Source organism: Hyperolius riggenbachi, chromosome 1, assembly GCF_040937935.1.
Source record: "Hyperolius riggenbachi isolate aHypRig1 chromosome 1, aHypRig1.pri, whole genome shotgun sequence".
Taxonomy (NCBI): Eukaryota; Metazoa; Chordata; class Amphibia; order Anura; family Hyperoliidae; genus Hyperolius; species Hyperolius riggenbachi.
In genome coordinates this window covers 520,130,084-520,149,711 of record NC_090646.1, presented here as the reverse complement: position 1 = coordinate 520,149,711, position 19,628 = coordinate 520,130,084, and the positions used below count along the sequence as shown (strand labels likewise).

General features: G+C 44.8%; 1 protein-coding gene across 2 annotated transcripts in view; it reads right to left on the bottom strand.

Annotated features, from left to right (window-relative positions):
* The window catches only part of RAD9B (RAD9 checkpoint clamp component B), an 80,354-nt gene that overhangs the window by 26,089 nt on the left and 34,637 nt on the right, over window positions 1–19,628 (bottom strand). For both annotated transcript variants that reach the window (XM_068245350.1, XM_068245361.1), the window contains 2 exons: window positions 11,410–11,524; window positions 7,894–7,993 (listed from right to left, as the gene is read on the bottom strand). In XM_068245350.1, the coding sequence (XP_068101451.1) occupies window positions 7,894–7,993; window positions 11,410–11,524 (215 nt within the window). The remainder of the gene's footprint in view (window positions 1–7,893; window positions 7,994–11,409; window positions 11,525–19,628) is intronic.

Sequence of the window (19,628 nt, the reverse complement as noted above, 5' to 3'; positions counted from 1 at the left end):
GGTACTGGCAGGACAGACAGGACAGGAGGGACTGGCAGGACAGACTGGACAGGAGGGGCTGGCAGGACAGACTGGACAGGAGGGGCTGGCAGGACAGACTGGGCAGGAGGGGCTGGCAGGACAGACTGGACAGGAGGGGCTGGCAGGACAGACTGGACAGGAGATGCTGGCAGGACAGACTGGACAGGAGATACTGGCAGGACAGGAGGTACTGGCAGGACAGACTGGACAGGAGGGGCTGGCAGGACAGACTGGACAGGAGGGGCTGGAAGAACAGACTGCACAGGAGGCACTGGCAGAACAGACTGGACAGGAGGGACTGGCAGGACAGACTGGGTAGGAGGGACTGGCAGGACAGACTGGACAGGAGGGACTGGCAGGACAGACTGGACAGGAGGGACTGGCAGGACAGACTGGACAGGAGGGACTGGCAGGACAGACTGGACAGGAGGGACTGGCAGGACAGACTGGACAGGAGGGGCTGGCAGGACAGACTGTATAAGAAGGACTGGCAGGATGGAGTGGAAAGGAGAAACTGGCTGGCTGCAAGAGTGACTGGCTTGCTGGTGAAATTGACATCACTGGCTGGTGGGTTAGAATGGCAAGGCAACAGGCTGCAGCTGTGACACAATGAAACAGCACTGTTATGCAAGGGTATAAGTAACCCTGGGTGAGTATAAAATACTTCAATACATCTGAAAAACTAGTTTTTGTTTTGTTTTATTTGTTTTTACTAACAAAAATATAATAAACAAAAAACATTTAACCCCTTGCTGACCGCTCCACATCGATTGGCGTAAATGTGGGGGTAACCCCAGAACCACGCCAATTAGCGTGAAGTCCTGAGGCGGGATTTTGCAGGAGATCGCGCGCCAATGCGTGCGCATCTCCGCTTGAATGACGGAGCTCCGCTCTGTCATCAGTCTCCCAGCGGTGAAACTGACGTCTGTTTACATAGTACAGTGCTGCGATCTACGGCACCGCTGTACTGGTGACAGCCGTGTGACACGGCTGGCCCCCTGGGCGGCAGGGAAGCGATCCGCTATCATAGGCTGAAACCTATGACAGCCGATCGCGCTGATTGGCTGGCGGGGGGAGGGGGAAAAAAAGGCAAATTTATTATAAAATAAAACAAATATTTATTAAAAAAAAAACATCCTGAGAGCTGGGAAAGCTCTGTTGGTAGGCAGAAAAAGGGGGACGGGGGATGGATGTTGGTTGGGAATCACTTGTGTGCTGAGTTGTGCGGCCCTGCAGCAAGACCTTAAAGCTGCAGTGGCCTTAACTGTAAAAAATAGCCTGGTCACTAGGGGGGTTTAAAACCGTGGTCCTTAAATGGTTAAAGTTGAGTTGTCAAATATACAACAAAATATACAACAAGGAGAAAAGAATAGTTATACTGGCTCATAGGACAAACAGCTCGCAGCTGTGTAAAAACAATCATTTATTGATCCTCTTAAAAAAAAAAATCATGAACATGGTGTCACAAGGAGCCCTCGTGGCTGACCGCACTTAGCCTTCTAAACGATGCCAGCGCACAGATCGTGCGAACTCTGGTCGCAGTCAATGCGCAGGAACCGTTAAGAATTAGCCGCAGACAGCTCAGAAGGGAGCCTGTGAGACACGGGTGATTACAACGTCACCCACTGGTTCAGAGTAAACTGCCACCACCGCGGTTACTATGGGACCGTGGGGCCCACTAACTGACTGACTAATCCTGCGAATAAAACGGTTAAACACACGATATTCTGTCTAGCCAACAACAAACAAACAGTAGCGTATCTTCAGAGACCCGGGATCATTTCTGTGTGTGCTGATAAGCAGGGTAGCGGAAAGTGAATGACTTGGAGAAAGTCGTTTATTCACGCAATATAAATAATTAATATATACAGACAATTATGAAAATCAACAATTATGAAAACAGTAATAGCCAGTATGAAAAATAAAAGAAGGGAGAAAATTACTTAGTTCCTGGAAAGATGTCCTTATTGTGGGAAGAATCATAAAGTCCTTGGTTTCAAAGTCCAGAGTTCAGAGTTCAGACCAGGTGGATGCCAGCATATCCTCAAGCTGGCATCTGATGAGTGCAAGATGTTTCAGTGTGGAGGACTCCAGCCCGCCTGCTGGCTCTGTGCTTTTGATGAAGCTGGTTTGGGGGTGTGGCAATGCCAGCCCCCTCTGAGCTACCAGCAAATGACAGTTCATTCCCTCTGAGAGATTTTAGAGCTAAACTTATGAATTGCTGTAACTCCTGAACCATACATGTTACATTTAGGGGGGTAACAGCTCCAGACTTGTTGGAAAATACAGATTAATATGACATCAGACACGGCTAAGCCAGCGGGTCAGGCTCCTGAGAAGATTCATATCTCGATAACCGGACGGTCTATCCCAAGGAATTTCATATCAGCACGATGGCCAGATTTTACCGGACAAGACGATATGAATTTTATAGCTGTGCGACATACGGTTTTCGTATGCCGACAGGAAATCATATCACCCATGCTTTCCTTATGGCCCATGCTCGGTGCCGGATCGGCTGGCTTTCTATGGCCCCCCTGTGGAGACAGTTTCCTGGTCCTTTTCATGGGGACATCTGCTGTGGGGGGAATGAGCTGGGCCCCACAGGGAGTCCAGCCACGTGCGACATTCCGGAGGGGTGAGGGGACTGCTTTGGCTCACAGGGGAACAGATCTCTGGATTTAAAACAACACAAAAATGTCATTTTCGGATCGCTTGCCTGACTACACAGATCCGACAGGGAGCGATCAGGAAAGCGACTGTGAATTCTCTAGATTCACCTGCGTTTCTCACGGCTATTCCGTGACACCTCCCTTTCCTGACGCTGTGTAGAGGGTTGTCAGCAAGACATCCGTCGTAGCAGCCATTGGCGCTGTTGGGCCTAGTTCCCCCTGACACCAGGACAGCCCATCAGCGTTCCGGTGTCGGCCAACCTGGCTGACGGGTCTCGGGTTGCCGGTGCGGCAGGGAAACCTATTGGAGCCTGTGGCTCGGTTCCCCTGGACCGGTCGCGGTCTGCTACCCTCAGGGTTGACCCGACATGGACCGTTCTGGACAGGGCGTTTGCGCCACTGCAGTCGGACGTGGTGTCTGCCGGGACTGCTGACAACGGGCAGTGGGTTGGTTAGGTCAACAGCCAGCCCACGCAGGGTTCCCCAGCTAAGTGGCTGTGGACCTAAGGGAACCCCGCGGGAATCCCTGGACCTTCCCAGCTCCTGACAGACGGCACATGCTCCGCAGTAGTTTGCTACATCCCTGTTCATCCGGGGCCAATAAAACTGTTTCCGAATACCGGCAAGTGTCTTGCGGACCCCTGAGTGCCCTGTCAGAGGATTACCATGTGCGGATTTCATCACATGTCCCCTGAACGCACTCGGGACCACAAGCCATTTGGTATTCGCGTGGGATCTACCTGCAGGGGGCTGTACAGACTCACTGTACAGTCTCCCACCTTCCCAGTACACCTTGAAAGCGGCCCCATCCGCGAGGGGCTCAGCGGCTTGCTGCCTGAGCACCTCCAGGCTTGGGTCACTTTGTAGTGCAGCTGAGAATACGGCGCTGTCAGTTTCAGCCAACTGGCTCATGTCACACGAGGCCAGCGGCTGAAAGGTCTCATCCCTGCGGTCAGAGGAGGGGGAGGAGGCCGGAACCCCCTCCACCTGTTCTGAGCTCAGGTTCTGAGCAGTGCAGCTGCGCGGTACGGCTAGCACAGGTACACTGTCAGAATGGCACAGACGGACAGTACTCAAATCATCATTGCATGCAGTAATGATATTGACAGGTATAGACATTTTTTCATTACAGACAGGTTGTACAGTAAACTCAGGTACAGTTACAGCATCATCACAACAGACAGTCTGTACATCAAACTCAGGTGCCTTTGAAGCAGGCACTATTGAACCTGGTACCCTTGAACTGGGCACATTCAACCCACCTCCCCCTGGTGCTCCCCCAAGTGTATAAAGTACCTGGTGGTGGGTGGAGAGTCCGTCTCCTTCCGTGAGCGACAAGGCGGTCGTGGCAGGTTCATAGTAGGACACAAGCTTGCCCAAATCAGTCCCTAGCAACACAGGGACTGGGAGATCCTTCATAACCCCAACAACCCTTTCGTGGACCCCTCCCACTCCCCAATCCAGCTTCACTCTGGCGTGGGCTATGTGGAAAAGGGTGCCCTCTACTCCAGTAAGGGCAAGGGATCGGCTGGAGCTGATGCTCTCCTTTGGCACAAGATGTGAGTGAACTAACGTGATGTCAGCTCCGGTGTCTCGAAATCCGGTGACAACTTTGCCGTTCACTCTAACAAGTTGCTGCTGGTCGGTTCGGTCGCGGATTTCCTTTCCGCGGGCAAACAGGACAAAATCGGATGATCCAGGCTGTGGTTCGCTGGCGGGTTGCCTCTGCTGTGGGTGAGGTGCAGGTGATGCAGATGATCCAGGTGCTGGTGGTGTCTGTCTCCGCTCCGGACAGTCGAATTTCATGTGTCCGGGCTGGCGGCAGTAGTGACAGGTGACCTCTCCAGGCGCTGCAGGCCTGGGTGCAGCAGCTGCGCTGGGTGGCCTCTGTGGAGGACGGCTCACAGGGGCAGGAGGGTCTGCCGAGGTATTGGGCTGACCTCCTCTCCAGCTGGATGGGACAGTTCTGCGGGTATCAGCCACCCGGGTAGTTGCAAAAGTCTCAGCAAGGTCTGCAGCGACAGTGGCTGAAGCCGGCCTGCGTTCTAACACAAACTGTCGTACATCAGCAGGGCAAATGTTCAGAAATTGTTCGAGGACTATCAAGTCCTCCAGGACGCCATAAGACCCTTTGGTGAGGCCTAGTGTCCACTGGCGGAGTGTGGTGAGCAAGCTGCTGGCCACATCTCGGTACGAATCAGAAGACTTTTTCTGCCAGGCCCTGAACTTCTTCCGATAGGCTTCTGGCGTCAGCTGGTACTTAGTAATGATAGCGTCTTTTATAGCAGCATAATCATTATCCTTCTCCGCAGGCAATTCTGCGAAGGCATCAAGCGCTTTGTAGCGCAGCAAAGGTGTCAGATGTCTGGCCCACTGGTCTTGGGACAGACGATACTGACGGCATGCTTTTTCAAAAGACCGCAAAAACAAGTCAATGTCTGTGTCCTTTTCAATATTAGCAAATTTAAATTTTGCACTTACGGGTGCTGCAGCTCCTTCAGCAGGGAGGCTGGGCGGTGAACTCCGGCTGGCCTGTTGAACCTTTGCCATGTTGAGCTCATGCTGTCGTCTCTCCCGCGCCTCTGCGGCATCCCTCTCCGCGTGGCGTTCTGCAGCAGCAGCAGCAGCCTTGCGTTCTGCAGATTGGCGTTCCCGTTCCTCTCGTGCTTCCATGTACTGCATGTACTTTTCCAGGTCAGTCTCCATCAGCTTTTGTAATGCCTGCTGCATTACCGGGTCAGCACCCATGGACAGTCCAGTACTGGCCAGTTCCAGGCGAGTACTGTCAGAAACTCTGGGATTGGGGTCCACACTGACATTCTCCGGCGTAACTGTTGATGCAGGGCCCTCAGGATGCACAACCTCTGTACGGTCAGGAGTCTCAGTCTCTGGTTCCCCTCGATTGTCAGATGGGCTGGTATCCACCTCAGCGGACACTCCCGGCTCCCGCAGTTGCTGGGTATCCCATCTGGACAAGTCGGCTATCAGGTCCCGTTTTGTCTTGCGGAGGATGCCAATGCCCCTCTCTTCGCAAAGATTTTCCAGGTCTGCTAGGCACATGTTCTGGTAGTTCCCGGACATTTCCATGCCAAATAAAATAAAACTTTTGGGGAGGGGTACTGGCTACACAGTCTCTCTGTATATATAAAAAATATATTGCCTTCCAGCTACACCAACGAATTAGTTCGTTTCTCGATAGCGCTAGCGCTATCGCAGATACTTTCAGCACAACACAGATCCCACCGCTGCCACCACTGTCACAAGGAGCCCTCGTGGCTGACCGCACTTAGCCTTCTAAACGATGCCAGCGCACAGATCGTGCGAACTCTGGTCGCAGTCAATGCGCAGGAACCGTTAAGAATTAGCCGCAGACAGCTCAGAAGGGAGCCTGTGAGACACGGGTGATTACAACGTCACCCACTGGTTCAGAGTAAACTGCCACCACCGCGGTTACTATGGGACCGTGGGGCCCACTAACTGACTGACTAATCCTGCGAATAAAACGGTTAAACACACGATATTCTGTCTAGCCAACAACAAACAAACAGTAGCGTATCTTCAGAGACCCGGGATCATTTCTGTGTGTGCTGATAAGCAGGGTAGCGGAAAGTGAATGACTTGGAGAAAGTCGTTTATTCACGCAATATAAATAATTAATATATACAGACAATTATGAAAATCAACAATTATGAAAACAGTAATAGCCAGTATGAAAAATAAAAGAAGGGAGAAAATTACTTAGTTCCTGGAAAGATGTCCTTATTGTGGGAAGAATCATAAAGTCCTTGGTTTCAAAGTCCAGAGTTCAGAGTTCAGACCAGGTGGATGCCAGCATATCCTCAAGCTGGCATCTGATGAGTGCAAGATGTTTCAGTGTGGAGGACTCCAGCCCGCCTGCTGGCTCTGTGCTTTTGATGAAGCTGGTTTGGGGGTGTGGCAATGCCAGCCCCCTCTGAGCTACCAGCAAATGACAGTTCATTCCCTCTGAGAGATTTTAGAGCTAAACTTATGAATTGCTGTAACTCCTGAACCATACATGTTACATTTAGGGGGGTAACAGCTCCAGACTTGTTGGAAAATACAGATTAATATGACATCAGACACGGCTAAGCCAGCGGGTCAGGCTCCTGAGAAGATTCATATCTCGATAACCGGACGGTCTATCCCAAGGAATTTCATATCAGCACGATGGCCAGATTTTACCGGACAAGACGATATGAATTTTATAGCTGTGCGACATACGGTTTTCGTATGCCGACAGGAAATCATATCACCCATGCTTTCCTTATGGCCCATGCTCGGTGCCGGATCGGCTGGCTTTCTATGGCCCCCCTGTGGAGACAGTTTCCTGGTCCTTTTCATGGGGACATCTGCTGTGGGGGGAATGAGCTGGGCCCCACAGGGAGTCCAGCCACGTGCGACATTCCGGAGGGGTGAGGGGACTGCTTTGGCTCACAGGGGAACAGATCTCTGGATTTAAAACAACACAAAAATGTCATTTTCGGATCGCTTGCCTGACTACACAGATCCGACAGGGAGCGATCAGGAAAGCGACTGTGAATTCTCTAGATTCACCTGCGTTTCTCACGGCTATTCCGTGACACATGGCAATGACCCTTTACAGGCGGGGATGCAGCTACAAGGGAGGAGCAGTGAGAGACTACATACCTCCCCATACACTAATTTAGCTTCCGATTTTTATACCCCTTTCGCATCAGGAATCTGTTAAATAATTGATGCACGTACATTTTACTGATTGTCAGGGCACTTCGATTGACATAGTAATGAAGGTGCCCTGTACATAGTGCAATCCGCTTTACACTCAATCATAAAGTAGTGACTGCTGTATTTTTCCTGCATTTGTGATTATGTTACATCAATAGGAGTACATGCAATTCACATAGTAAAAAAACTTTAAAAAAAAACCTCCTGAGGTTGTTCCCCCCCTCCCCACCCGCCACCCAATCGGGAATAAAAACACGCGCTTGTAAACTAGTGAAGGACTCTTAAGCCCCATACACACACTCAACAGCAGTCTTTTATGCAGCACAATTATCAAACAACTTTTGTTGTGAAGCAAGTTGAACAACCAAAAAAAAGTTGCTTGCTATTGTTCAAACAGCTGATAAGACATCAATCCAATTCATTCTAATCTGCAAACTGATTGTATTCACAATGTACAGTTTATTTGCAAGCTTACCTTGCCTGCATCTTTAATATATTAGGACATGAAGCTTTAGAGCAGATAGCTTGCAATGGCTCACAGTCTTCATAGGCCAAGTTGTGAGTTTTAGTAAGACCTTGAAAAATATTAGATATGAAGTCATTCCATCTATTCAACTTTGGCATTATTGTCATTATCATCACAACCTGAATCAGCATGTCTAAAATAGTGCTGACACTGCTCCTTGCCCCATCTCCATCAGATACGTTTCACCTTGAGGGCCATTTCACACAAGGTTCACTGCCAGACTACTTCCCAGACCAGATGGCAGGGAACCTACAGACATGCAGAATATACCACAAGCTCTTTTATGGGAAGGCATGGACCCCCATGTACACACATCCATTTGCACTGTGTCTGGATTTATCTGTTGTTTTTTTGCAACACATAAATCCGGCCTGCACACGTTTTCTAGACAGTGGATGCATTGCCATAGAAGGGCATAATCCGCTGCCATATGCAATGGGACTGGCATGGACAATTAGATTGGTACAATATATCTGTACTACAGTATACAGGTATGCTGACACTCCAGCATAGTGTGAACCTCCATACCAGAATGTCCAGCCAAATTTGGAAAACTAGTGGTGCTCAGGAGAACCTTGTTAGTGACAGTGTAAAACATACTTTTAGTGGGACTTGAAGACATGTTTTGGAGCTACTGCTATAGGCTTTATGACATTCAAAAATGCTTAATAATCAGCTGCAGAGGCAAAAGATAAAGCTGTTCACTATATGGGCTCAGCTGGAAGAAGAAATGCAAGCCTATTAAGCACTGTACAAGCTCACATCATAATATATTAAGACTTACCGTAATATTTCCAGTCATCTTTCAAAATAAGGTTACAGGTAGAGGGAAAAATACACTTACTACTAATATAACTGGAGATACTTTTATTTTAAGCATCATGGATTTAAATAGCCTGTTCAAACAAATCTTTTTTTAAGCTTGTATACTTCCTGCATTACCACTAGTGGGATATAAATAAGGTCTTAAAGAGACACTGAAGCAAAAAAAAAATTATGTTATAATGAATTAGTTGTATAGTATGGATAATTACTACATTAGTAGCAAAGAAAATATTCTCATATTTTTATTTTCAGTTACATAGTGTTTTTTTTTTTTTTTTTATAACATTGCATCATTTTCTAATATTTGCAGTTTACACACTACTCAGCATTCTAAATGATTTTACAGAGCAGGCTAGTGAACATTTGAATTGTCCTCTGGCACTGTATTGTTTTTTTCTCTGCAGATCCTTGAGATAATAAGCTTCAGAAGACAGAGCCCTCTGCGACTTTGAAAGTTGTGGAGCTCAATGGCTCTTTTGCATAGATAACAACTGGAGTTTCTTAACTCTTCCTGTACTGGGAACATTATTAGACTTATGTCTCTGCTCCTAATGTTTTATCTCTTAGCTGTACTACACATACAAATCATTATATCATCATTTTTTTTTTTTGCTTCAGTGTCTCTTTAATTGATATAAATGAATCATTGGTAATAAGTGGTATTATCAGTGGCTGTCACTTTACCACCACCGGTTCTTGTAAACCTGTTGTGTACGTTGGGAGTGAGAGTGAAAGGAAGGGCAGCTGATTTGCTGCTCCCAACCCCTCCCAGTCAGAAGATGGAAGAAGGCGCATGGCCACTGGCCGAACTGCCCCCCAAGCACCTTCTCATAGCAGCCAATGAAGGAAGGTGGTAAATAAAGCCAGCAGGTTGTAAGTTAGTGTGTGTGGTTTGGCAGACGCAGTAAAGGAGGTCCACACCATAATTTGCTGACTGGAAGGAGCAGCAGTAGTCAGAAATATTGCAGTATTTTGTTTTATGTTTAAGATCTTATCCCATTTATAGGAAGTGGAGGAAGGCTACAGGCCTATAAAAGATTTGGCTGGATAGGGGCTTTAATAATGTATATATACCTTTTATGTTGCAGGAACTAAGTTCCCATAAGAGACTGCTTGAAAGAATGGAAATTTCCTAATGGATATTTTGATACACTGCATTATTGTACAGGATAATGAATCTGCATGCTTTTATCACTTTCATACTCTGCCATTTTCAGGCAGCGGACACATACTAATGATATGAGTAAGAAGATACTAAACTAACTAAAAATGGAGTGTTCTCACAATGTGGTGACCTCACTGAGATAGCAGTATACATTACTGACAGAAAGCTTGTTGATAGTTGTAGCTCTCAGGAGATTTTACCTATTATGTACATACTTTATATTTTCTTCAGCCAAAGTGATTCTTCCTGTTAGTTTCTTCTGGGAATCGGGTGTCCCGGGTACATCGCTGGTCTGCACAAAGTATCAGCAGCATAAAACTGCTCCAATATCTACCCTTTCCATAGAGCAGTACTATTTGGCAAGGGATGTAACTGGAGGGGAGCATGAGCCTCTGCAACTGCAGAGGGGCCCAGTGCTGTAAGGGAGCCCAACTACAACTCCCTCCAATATAGTTGCCCACCCTTCAGATCAGCAGTTTTTGGGTCTACACTTGTTATGGGTGTGAGGATTACGATGTCCACACTTGTTTTATGACCCTTGTGAGATGGGCCCCCCAGGCTGTGAGGGTCACCAGGGTTAGGCAAGGAAAGGGGTGTGAACATTGAGGGGGGTCCCATTACAGTTTTGCTGGGGGATCCCATGACTTGAAGTCACACCTCTGTTATTGGCCAGGACAATCTGTAACTATTATTTTGGGAAACAAACATTTCAGGTATGTCTGCAGCTTTAGAAGTGATTGGTTCTGTCATTTTTAAAAATGACTGACATCATTATCTAGAATATATTTTCAGTGCTGGCTGTGGTTTACAATAAGGCTACATTCACATTGAACTTGTGTTGTGTTCCCTGTAAAAGCAGAAAAGCAGCAGAAAAGTTACCGTCACTGTTAATGTGCACTTTGTGTTAAGGCACTGCATGCAGTGCGTTGGGATGCCGCACGCCAATAGGTCACACCAGATGCACTGTGAACGTCACATTGCTATTACATTGTGACATTCCATGTTACAGTGCATCCATTACATCGCACCGCAATGCACCACTTTTAACAGGGCCAAAGAATAACATCTGGTAGATCCTAAATGTTAACACACTATTGTTACACCTTACAGTCAGGCTGTCATCTGTTTTATGAGAGGATAAGGCTAATAAGGTCAGTGATTAATACCACTGTGGCGTGGTATACCGTCTTGTGTTTGACTCCTGAATAGGATCACACAGACACTGGTTATTCCACAATGTTTCAATTCATTGTTACACCATTTTAATCATTTGAAATATATCAATGTTAAATATGTACAGTGCAATGTTTGTTAACGATGACAGTTTTGATGATGATCACATTTTAGGAGCCAGTCATGCTGAAATCTAGGAAATTCCAAGGGGCTCACAGATGTTTCCTCATAGCTCTACAAATACAACAAACTGATGCAATGCTAAATATATTACCACTGGAGCCAGAAGTGGTGCTGCTTACCATGCTTGCAGAACAACTGGAAAACCATGTGACACAAACTGAAATTAGTGTAAATGTCGCACTTTTCCACATTCCTGTCCAGTGATGTGAGGCATCTAAACACAGGCAGGACTGACTGTAATACAACATGAAATAGTTTTTATCAGAATATACAGTATAAATGTCTTACTATGTGTTATATCATTTGTGAGAGTATAATGAAATCAGAGTTAACTCCCAGAGTTATCAGAGTATTTAGTTTCCATCTCAATGAACAGCACTGGGTTAGGTAACTTCTCCCACTTCGTATGAACGAACTAACTCCTGCCAAGTGATAGTCCTCAGTATATAAGAAAAAAAGGCAGGAAACAAAAGAATAAGATAAATTAAAATAAGGGAGTCTCTGCTGTGCTGAGAGGCTCCTGAAAGCAGTCTTGCCAGGAAAGAACCAACTTTTATGCACTCATTTTCTTTCACAATAATTTTTATTGAAAAATTTTTCAGCATACAAGTTATGTAAGTATCCAATGGCATAGTATATAATATATATATAACAAATAACAAATAAACAATATATAAGAAGTTCTCCACATAAGCATATACATTCCACTAGAAAAATATAGCTCAGTTGTACAACCAGCTTGTTATAAGTTAAATATAACTGTGAAATAAATTTGCATCTTATAATCATGTTATAGAGTAAAGAAGAAATTAAAAAAAAATAAAAAAATTCAATAATACTGCAAGATTATAAATCCGCATAAATTCGCATAAAATCCGCATAAAGATGCAAAATCCGCATCAAGATGCGTAAATATAATGCTACCATGCGAAATTTTGCGTTAGGATTCAGAAAACCTCAAAGTTGCGCGAAATATGCACTCATTTTCGAGGACACCACATGCACAGGAAATTGAAGAAATGGTACCAAAAGTAGCTCAGTCCACACTTGTCCGGTTCCAGATCGGATCCGTGTCAAACGCTCCCACCACTTGGCCCCTTCCACAGCCTGGAGGCCAGCAGAAGCATGGCTCTCCATGGGCTGCAGCAGGCCAATTCTCCCTAGCAACAGGGAGAATTTTCATTGGTCCAACATGAACCATTGAGAATTCTCTCTGTTGCTGAAGATTCCCATCGGTCTGTTGCAGCCCCATGGAGAATCTCCATGCTTCTGTCGGCCTCCGGGCTCTTCAGGATAGACCGAGCAGCGGTGATGGACGACGGGGCACTTGAGTATGACGTCGCGACGGGATGCGGCTGAAATGGGCGACGCAGATGTGACGATTAGCCTGGTGAAAGCAGACAGTGTCCGTTCTCATAGGCTTGCAGTGGACAAAAATTGTCAAATCCGGACTCTACGTGATGTTTTTAATCCGTGCCACGCAGATCCATGTTTCTGCACGAGTGGAAGCGGGTCCTAGTTTTAACATAGGATACGCTTCCTACGTTTTTGCAGAGCTTTAAAAACATATCCCACGGATACGTTTTTAAAACAAGTGTGAACCGCCCGCTGCCCCTTTTTTGTCAGAAATTAAATATACCAGTTGCTGTCAGTTATATATCAGCAGCTGTCAGTTACAATTGAATGTGCAAGGTAATGTCCATGTTTCCCTATGGCTCAAGTGGGTTATATTACAGTTTCAGGCCTAGTGCACACCAAAACCCACTAGCAGATCCGCAAAATGCTAGCAGATTTTGAAACGCTTTTTCTTATTTTTCTGTAGCGTTTCAGCTAGCGTTTTGCGGTTTTGTGTAGCGGTTTTGGTGTAGTAGATTTCATGTATTGTTACAGTAAAGCTGTTACTGAACAGCTACTGTAACAAAAACGCCGGCAAAACCGCTCTGTACAGGCGTTTTTCAGAGCGGTTTGCGTTTTTCCTATACTTAACATTGAGGCAGAAACGCATCCGACTCTGGTGTGCACCACCCCATTGAGATACATTGACCAAGCGGATCCGCAGCCACGAGCGGATGCAGAAACGCTGAAAAAGTCGCTCGGTGTGCACCAGCCCTCACAGTGTGCTGACCAGGAAGCTGTTATGGGGACAGATAATTCCATTGATCACAGTGGACAAATGGGACGCAGGAGAGGAGAAAGAGATTGAGGAATACACTACACAAGAGGCAAGTATGACCTGTGTATGGTTATTTTGACTTTATTTTCAGTTCAGGTGCTCTTTAAGGCCTGATTCTATTGCAAGCATTTCAACATGACTTTCGGAATGCATGCTGTTTTCCAAACGCCAGCATTATATTTCAAATAATAGTGCAGCATTTCTGCTAGTGCAATGCAATTTTTACACAAATGCAAATGCATTGCCTGCTGCAGTCCTTGTGTAATGATCAAGGAGAATTCGAAAAATTGCACACAAAAAGGCAGTACTATGCAAATTCCTCAACCAAACCAATTTAAAAATGCAAATGCAATGGCTATTTAACCACTTACTGTTCTTGGACATTAAATTAAAATCCTAAAAGCCGTCATTGGGTGCTCCTGTGCATGCATGTGCGCCCCCATGCGTGTATGAGCATGCCGTTCAAAAGTGGCCCACAGGGGCAGAGAGACCAGTAACAGAGGCAGCATGTTGGCAGGAGTGATAGTAGGGAAGTAAACGTTTCTTTTGCACGTAATCTGATCAACCTTTCTTATCTGTTCTTTTGGTTTATAATCTAATAGTAATCTAATAGTTTTTTGTTTTTTTAACTCTTCCACCCTGATCACCTCCTACTGCTGCCTTCTATAAGCCATATGTCTCTGTAGCTATATGAACACTGAAAACTACAGGAGCTTCTACCTCCAGGCTCTGCTGTGAGCTGTCTGGTAAATGTCCTATTTCCAGCCACTAAAGACCTGTTTAGACACTCCATGACTGACATCTTGTGGTCCAGACATGCAATGTAATCCATCACCACATTGTCCAGCAAGAAGTTTGCTGAAGAAGAAGCAAGAAGGATGATACCTACTGCCACATTGTCCAGCAGTAGAGTATTGTCCACTATTGCATTTTCTATGGGATATACCCTTTTCATTGCAACCTTTAAGAGCTACATTTATTTTCATTGCATCTAAAAACATTTAGAAAATGTGTTTTTTATTCCTTGGTTACTGTAATGTTTATGTATAGTTCATAGTTGAACACATTTACACTACTGTTGGAGTGCAAAATAATCAGAGCAGAAACTTTAAAAAATGGTCAGAATGTTTCACCTGGTTGACTCTTTGTAAAGTGTATATTTAAAGCTTTGTTCAGGATGAGCACTGGGTCGCATGTCTTTGCATATTATTTTACACAACTTTATGTTACAATTACACAAAATTTAGAAACAAAATATGGAATACATGGACATTGCCTGAGTTTTAGAACTCATGTCTTTAAAGAGACTCTAACAAAATTTTGAGCCTTATTTCTTCTGTTCTGTAAGTTCCTATGCCTGTTCTAATGTGCTCTGGCATACTGCAGCCTTTCCTACTTGCACTGTAATAAATCTTATCTCCTTTCCTATGTCGTGTCTGTCGGGATGAGGCTGGAATGTGTGGAATGTGCAGCACTGCTTGTCATTGGCAGAAGCTTTACACACCCCCTCCAAGCTCTGCATGAGTCACACAGTAAGCTGTTCTCAGCCTATGATACTCTGGTTATAAGCCAGTCTTTTGTTTGTAAACACTGCCTAAAACTGTTAACTACAAACCAGGATTGCAGCAGGGAGTGGCAGAAACAGCACAGAGGGGCCCAGGAGAACATAATGAATAGAATGGTATGCTTTTTATTGTAAGAATTTTAGAGTACAGATTCTCTTTAACCACTTCACATCCAGACCTTGTTTCCCCCTTATGGACCAAAGCAGTTTTTACATTTAGCTATGTACCTATTTAATCAGCAATAACTTTATCCCTACTTATGACACATACATGAAATAAATATTGTTTTTTTCAAGACAAACTACACTTTCATTGTATGGTATGTTTTCCCTTAAACAATTTTGTTTTCGATGCATGTTAATGGGAAAAAGAGGAAAAAAATAGAAAAAAACTACATTATTTCTCAGTTTTACCAATTCTACTTCAAAAATAAAAAGGGCTATTGTCGATAAAAAACATAATTTTTGGGGGGGCTATTTCTACTGTTTATCACACAACCTAAATTATGTTCTTATCACAATTTATGGTGAAGATATTTGTCTCTGAAATAATGCTACAGTGTACATTTTTCACTATGAACTGAGAAAATAAAAGTATTTTTTTATTGTAAAAATCACTCTTATTGGTTCAGGGAATATATTTTCCCTTTCACCAATTATTGTTGTGCACAGGAGCAAGCCCAATGGTGCACAGCTGTGCTTCTGCTACAAGACGCATATCTACGTCCTCGTGGCTTAGATAAAGTCACAGAGGTCCTATACTGTAGAGGTGGTTAAAGTGACACTGAGGAAAAACCCCCCGGAAAATAACATATTACACAGAGTGATAACTTTACTGTTGACTGCTCTGGGACATTCCTGATTGTGTGTGTGGGTAGGAGTGTGATGTCCAGTATGTAAATGAGGCTTAGTGCGCTCACTTAGGGGTCTCTGTATTTTCATTAGGTACTTGTAGGCTTTTGGCGTCAGTCTGTCATAGCTGGTACTCTATGGTGTTAGCTGTGAAGTGCACATATTAGGGCTTAAGGCAAGTATACATTATTAGATATGATACAGGTTTTATGCACATCAGTAGATTCTATGTTATAGAATATAATGACTAACTTATTACAAATATTAAGCAGTGTGTGCCTTCAGACACAGGAGGAATTCCTTAATTAACCACGGGTGTAATGCGTAAAATTTTACGCATTAACCATAACGCGTAAAAATGTACTTGTTGATGTCTGCAATAGCTTCCTGCACCAGCAGGAATGCGGAAAAATGTACGCATGGCAGGTTGCCGACTCCCAGTCGGCAAAAACGAAACTAGCTGGCAGCGGGGGACCAGAGGAGCCATGAGTGACTGCGAGGGCACAGGATGGCTGCAGGGGGCTGGTAGATGCCCCAGGTAAGTAAAACTCATGGTTTTTTTAGAGTTAAGGTTCCCTTTAAGGACCAGAGACCACTGGTACAATACCAACAGAATCCAGCGCATACCCGCCGCAACCGTCATCACCGCCGCACGCCGGGATCCTCCTGACATAGACTCTGCCGGCTCTATGACGGCAGAGTCATGTGAGTCGGTAAGGAGCTGCTTTCATTGGCTCCTGACCGTGTCTATCAATGTAAGCCAATGGGAGCGGCTTACATTGATAGACACATCCAGCAGCCAATGAAATTGGCTCCTGACCGGCTCACATGGCTCTGCCGTCATAGAGACAGGCCGAGCCTGTGAGCTGTGGCGAGAGACATCGGGTTTGAGCGGCGCGATCGGCGGGGAGCGACGGAAACGGCGGATGCACGCTGCGGGTGGTGATTGAAATCTGCGTCCTGCCAGCCAGCAGCCCACCAAAACAGGGTGTAGATTTCAATCACCTCGGTCCTAAATTAGTTAATGAGTAATTATTAGCAAACAATAGAGATGGTCAATAATAAGATAATCATTTTGGATTGCATGAAGATTTACTGGAAATTTGATCCAGCTTGGAACAAGGCCAACCAAATGCACTTCATGTCTATTGTGACAAGCCTAATTGCAAGCTGCATACAGTTTGAATTAAATTTGCATGTAAGTCAGAAGTATTTGCATGTCAATGACCATCTCTAGCGAGTTTTGCTAGCATGAGAGCAATGCATTACTCAAGGGAGTATCAGCAGCATCTCAGCTAGCAACAGAACAGGGTAACAGTAAAAAAGGGCGCAGGAGGCTAGTGGACAAATCGGGCGCCGCCATTCACTCCCATAATAAATATCGTTTAATGGGCGCCCGATAGGAAAAAAGGGCGCCGGAGAAAAATAACGTTTTAAAAGCGGCGCCCGGAGACTTAATGTTTTATTACTGCTTCTCATGATTAGACATTATTTAATGATTTATACATTTTTTAATATTATTTTTAAACGAAAAACAGTACAATATTTTTTCAAACATTATTTTTAAACGAAAAACAGTACAATATTTTTTTCAAACATTATTTTTAAACGAAAAACAGTACAATTTTTTTTTACATTATTTTTAAACGAAAAAAACGCACAATATGTTTTTGAAACTTTAATAATGCTTATCACAGGGGGGTCTTAGGTTTAGGCACCAACAGGGGGGTCTTAGGTTTAGGCACCAACAGGGGGGTCTTAGGTTTAGGCACCAACAGGGGGGTCTTAGGTTTAGGCACCAACAGGGGGGTCTTAGGTTTAGGCACCAACAGGGGGGTCTTAGGTTTAGGCACCATCAGGGGGGTCTTAGGTTTAGGCACCACCAGGGGGGTCTTAGGTTTAGGCACCAACAGGGGGGTCTTAGGTTTAGGCACCAACAGGGGGTCTTAGGTTTAGGCACCAACAGGGGGGTCTTAGGTTTAGGCACCAACAGGGGGGTCTTAGGTTTAGGCACTAACAGGGGGGTCTAGGGGTTAGGGGTAGGTACAGGGAGGGTTACTTAGGCACCAACAGGGGGGGTCTTAGGTTTAGGCATCAACAGGGGGGTCTAGGGGTTAGGGGTAGGTACAGGGAGGGTTACTTAGTAATTTTTTTTTTAAACGTTATTATACGTTTCACTATTTAAACGAAAGATTAACGTTTTTACAATTGCCGATTTAATGCACATTATTTAATGATTTATAACTTTATAAAACATTAATTTTAAACGAAATACAGTACAATACATTTTTTTTTTTTAACCAAAACGAGTTTATTTGAAAAAGCAGTAGAAAAGTGTACACAGGCACTACATTGAGCAAAACAGCATGAAAAGGATAACATGTCAGGGGTTACAAAACAACTGTACAGTGCAATAAATAGCTAAGTAAACATATTAATCTTGGTAAGTAAATATGAGAGACATTTAACATTAGTGTCAGAGATCCTTCATATAATATCATACAGGAGTAAATATTGGTGGGGTATTTAACACAAATATAGAGTGTGCCTCCATTATTAATTACGTGGTCTGGTATTCAACTATTAAGAATATTAAGAAGGGGGCACAGAAGTATAAAGAGACCAGTGCAGAACGCACCAAAGAACAGTGCGCTCAGCAACCGGCACATTATCGGTCAATCCATTTATCCCACACTAAATGGAATTGTTGTAACCGTTCCCTGTGAGTGTAGGCAAGTTTCTTAAAGGCCATACCATTGTCAAGGCGTTTGATCCAGCAAGCAAGTTGGGGTGAGTTTGGCGATAGCCAGTGCAGGGCGATTTCTTGCCTGGCGGCAAATAACGTCTCTCTAATAAAGGTTTTGGTGGCAGCTCTTAAATCCTCATCTCGTATTACTCCAAGTACACATAGTACTGGGTCAAAGGTTACAGGACAACCCATTTTGTCATGGAGGAAACTGATGACTTGCTTCCAAAAGGAATCAACCTGTGGACAGCTCCAAATAAGGTGAAGGAAGGAGGGGGAGGGTATAGCACATTTAGGGCATACATCTTGAGCGTTAGGATTGTATTTGGCAACTTGCTTAGGTAGTAAGTAAGTTTGATGAAGAATGTAAAGTTGAGTGGCACGATCCTTCACACATAAAGAAACCCTTTTAACCGCCTCCAGTGCATCATCCCAGTCCTCTTCACTCAAAGAGAGGCCAGCAGTTTCCCATCTATTCTTAGAGTCAAGCGTTCTGTCAAGTGCATTACTCTCTACCAGCTCCTTGTAAATGTCCCCTATCAGATGTTTTTGGGGGCCTCGCTCAATTAATTGTAAGATTGGGTGTGGCTGAATATCAACCTTGTTGCCTTTAAACTGAGCACGGAATGCATGCACAAGTTGTACATAACGAAAATGATGAGGGGTAAATGCAGGAAACCTATCTACTAGCGAGGGGAAGGAGATAATGCTTTATTTTGAAACAATTTGACCCAGGAATACAACCCCATTCTTTTGCCAGAAGGTCTGGTCTGGAATGGAAATGAACTCTGAAAGGTTTGGATTATCCCAAATGGGGGTATGAAAATCGTAGGACGTAGAACTGTGTAAGCCACCTATTCTCTTCCACACTCTCATGGCTTGAGTCAGTATAGTATTGCGGTGAGACTGTAGGGGTATGACTTCCCTAAGGAGGTCCAATGCCACATTGTCTAATGAAGGGTTAACAGTGTAACCTAGCGCTTCAGGATTGTACAAATTAGAA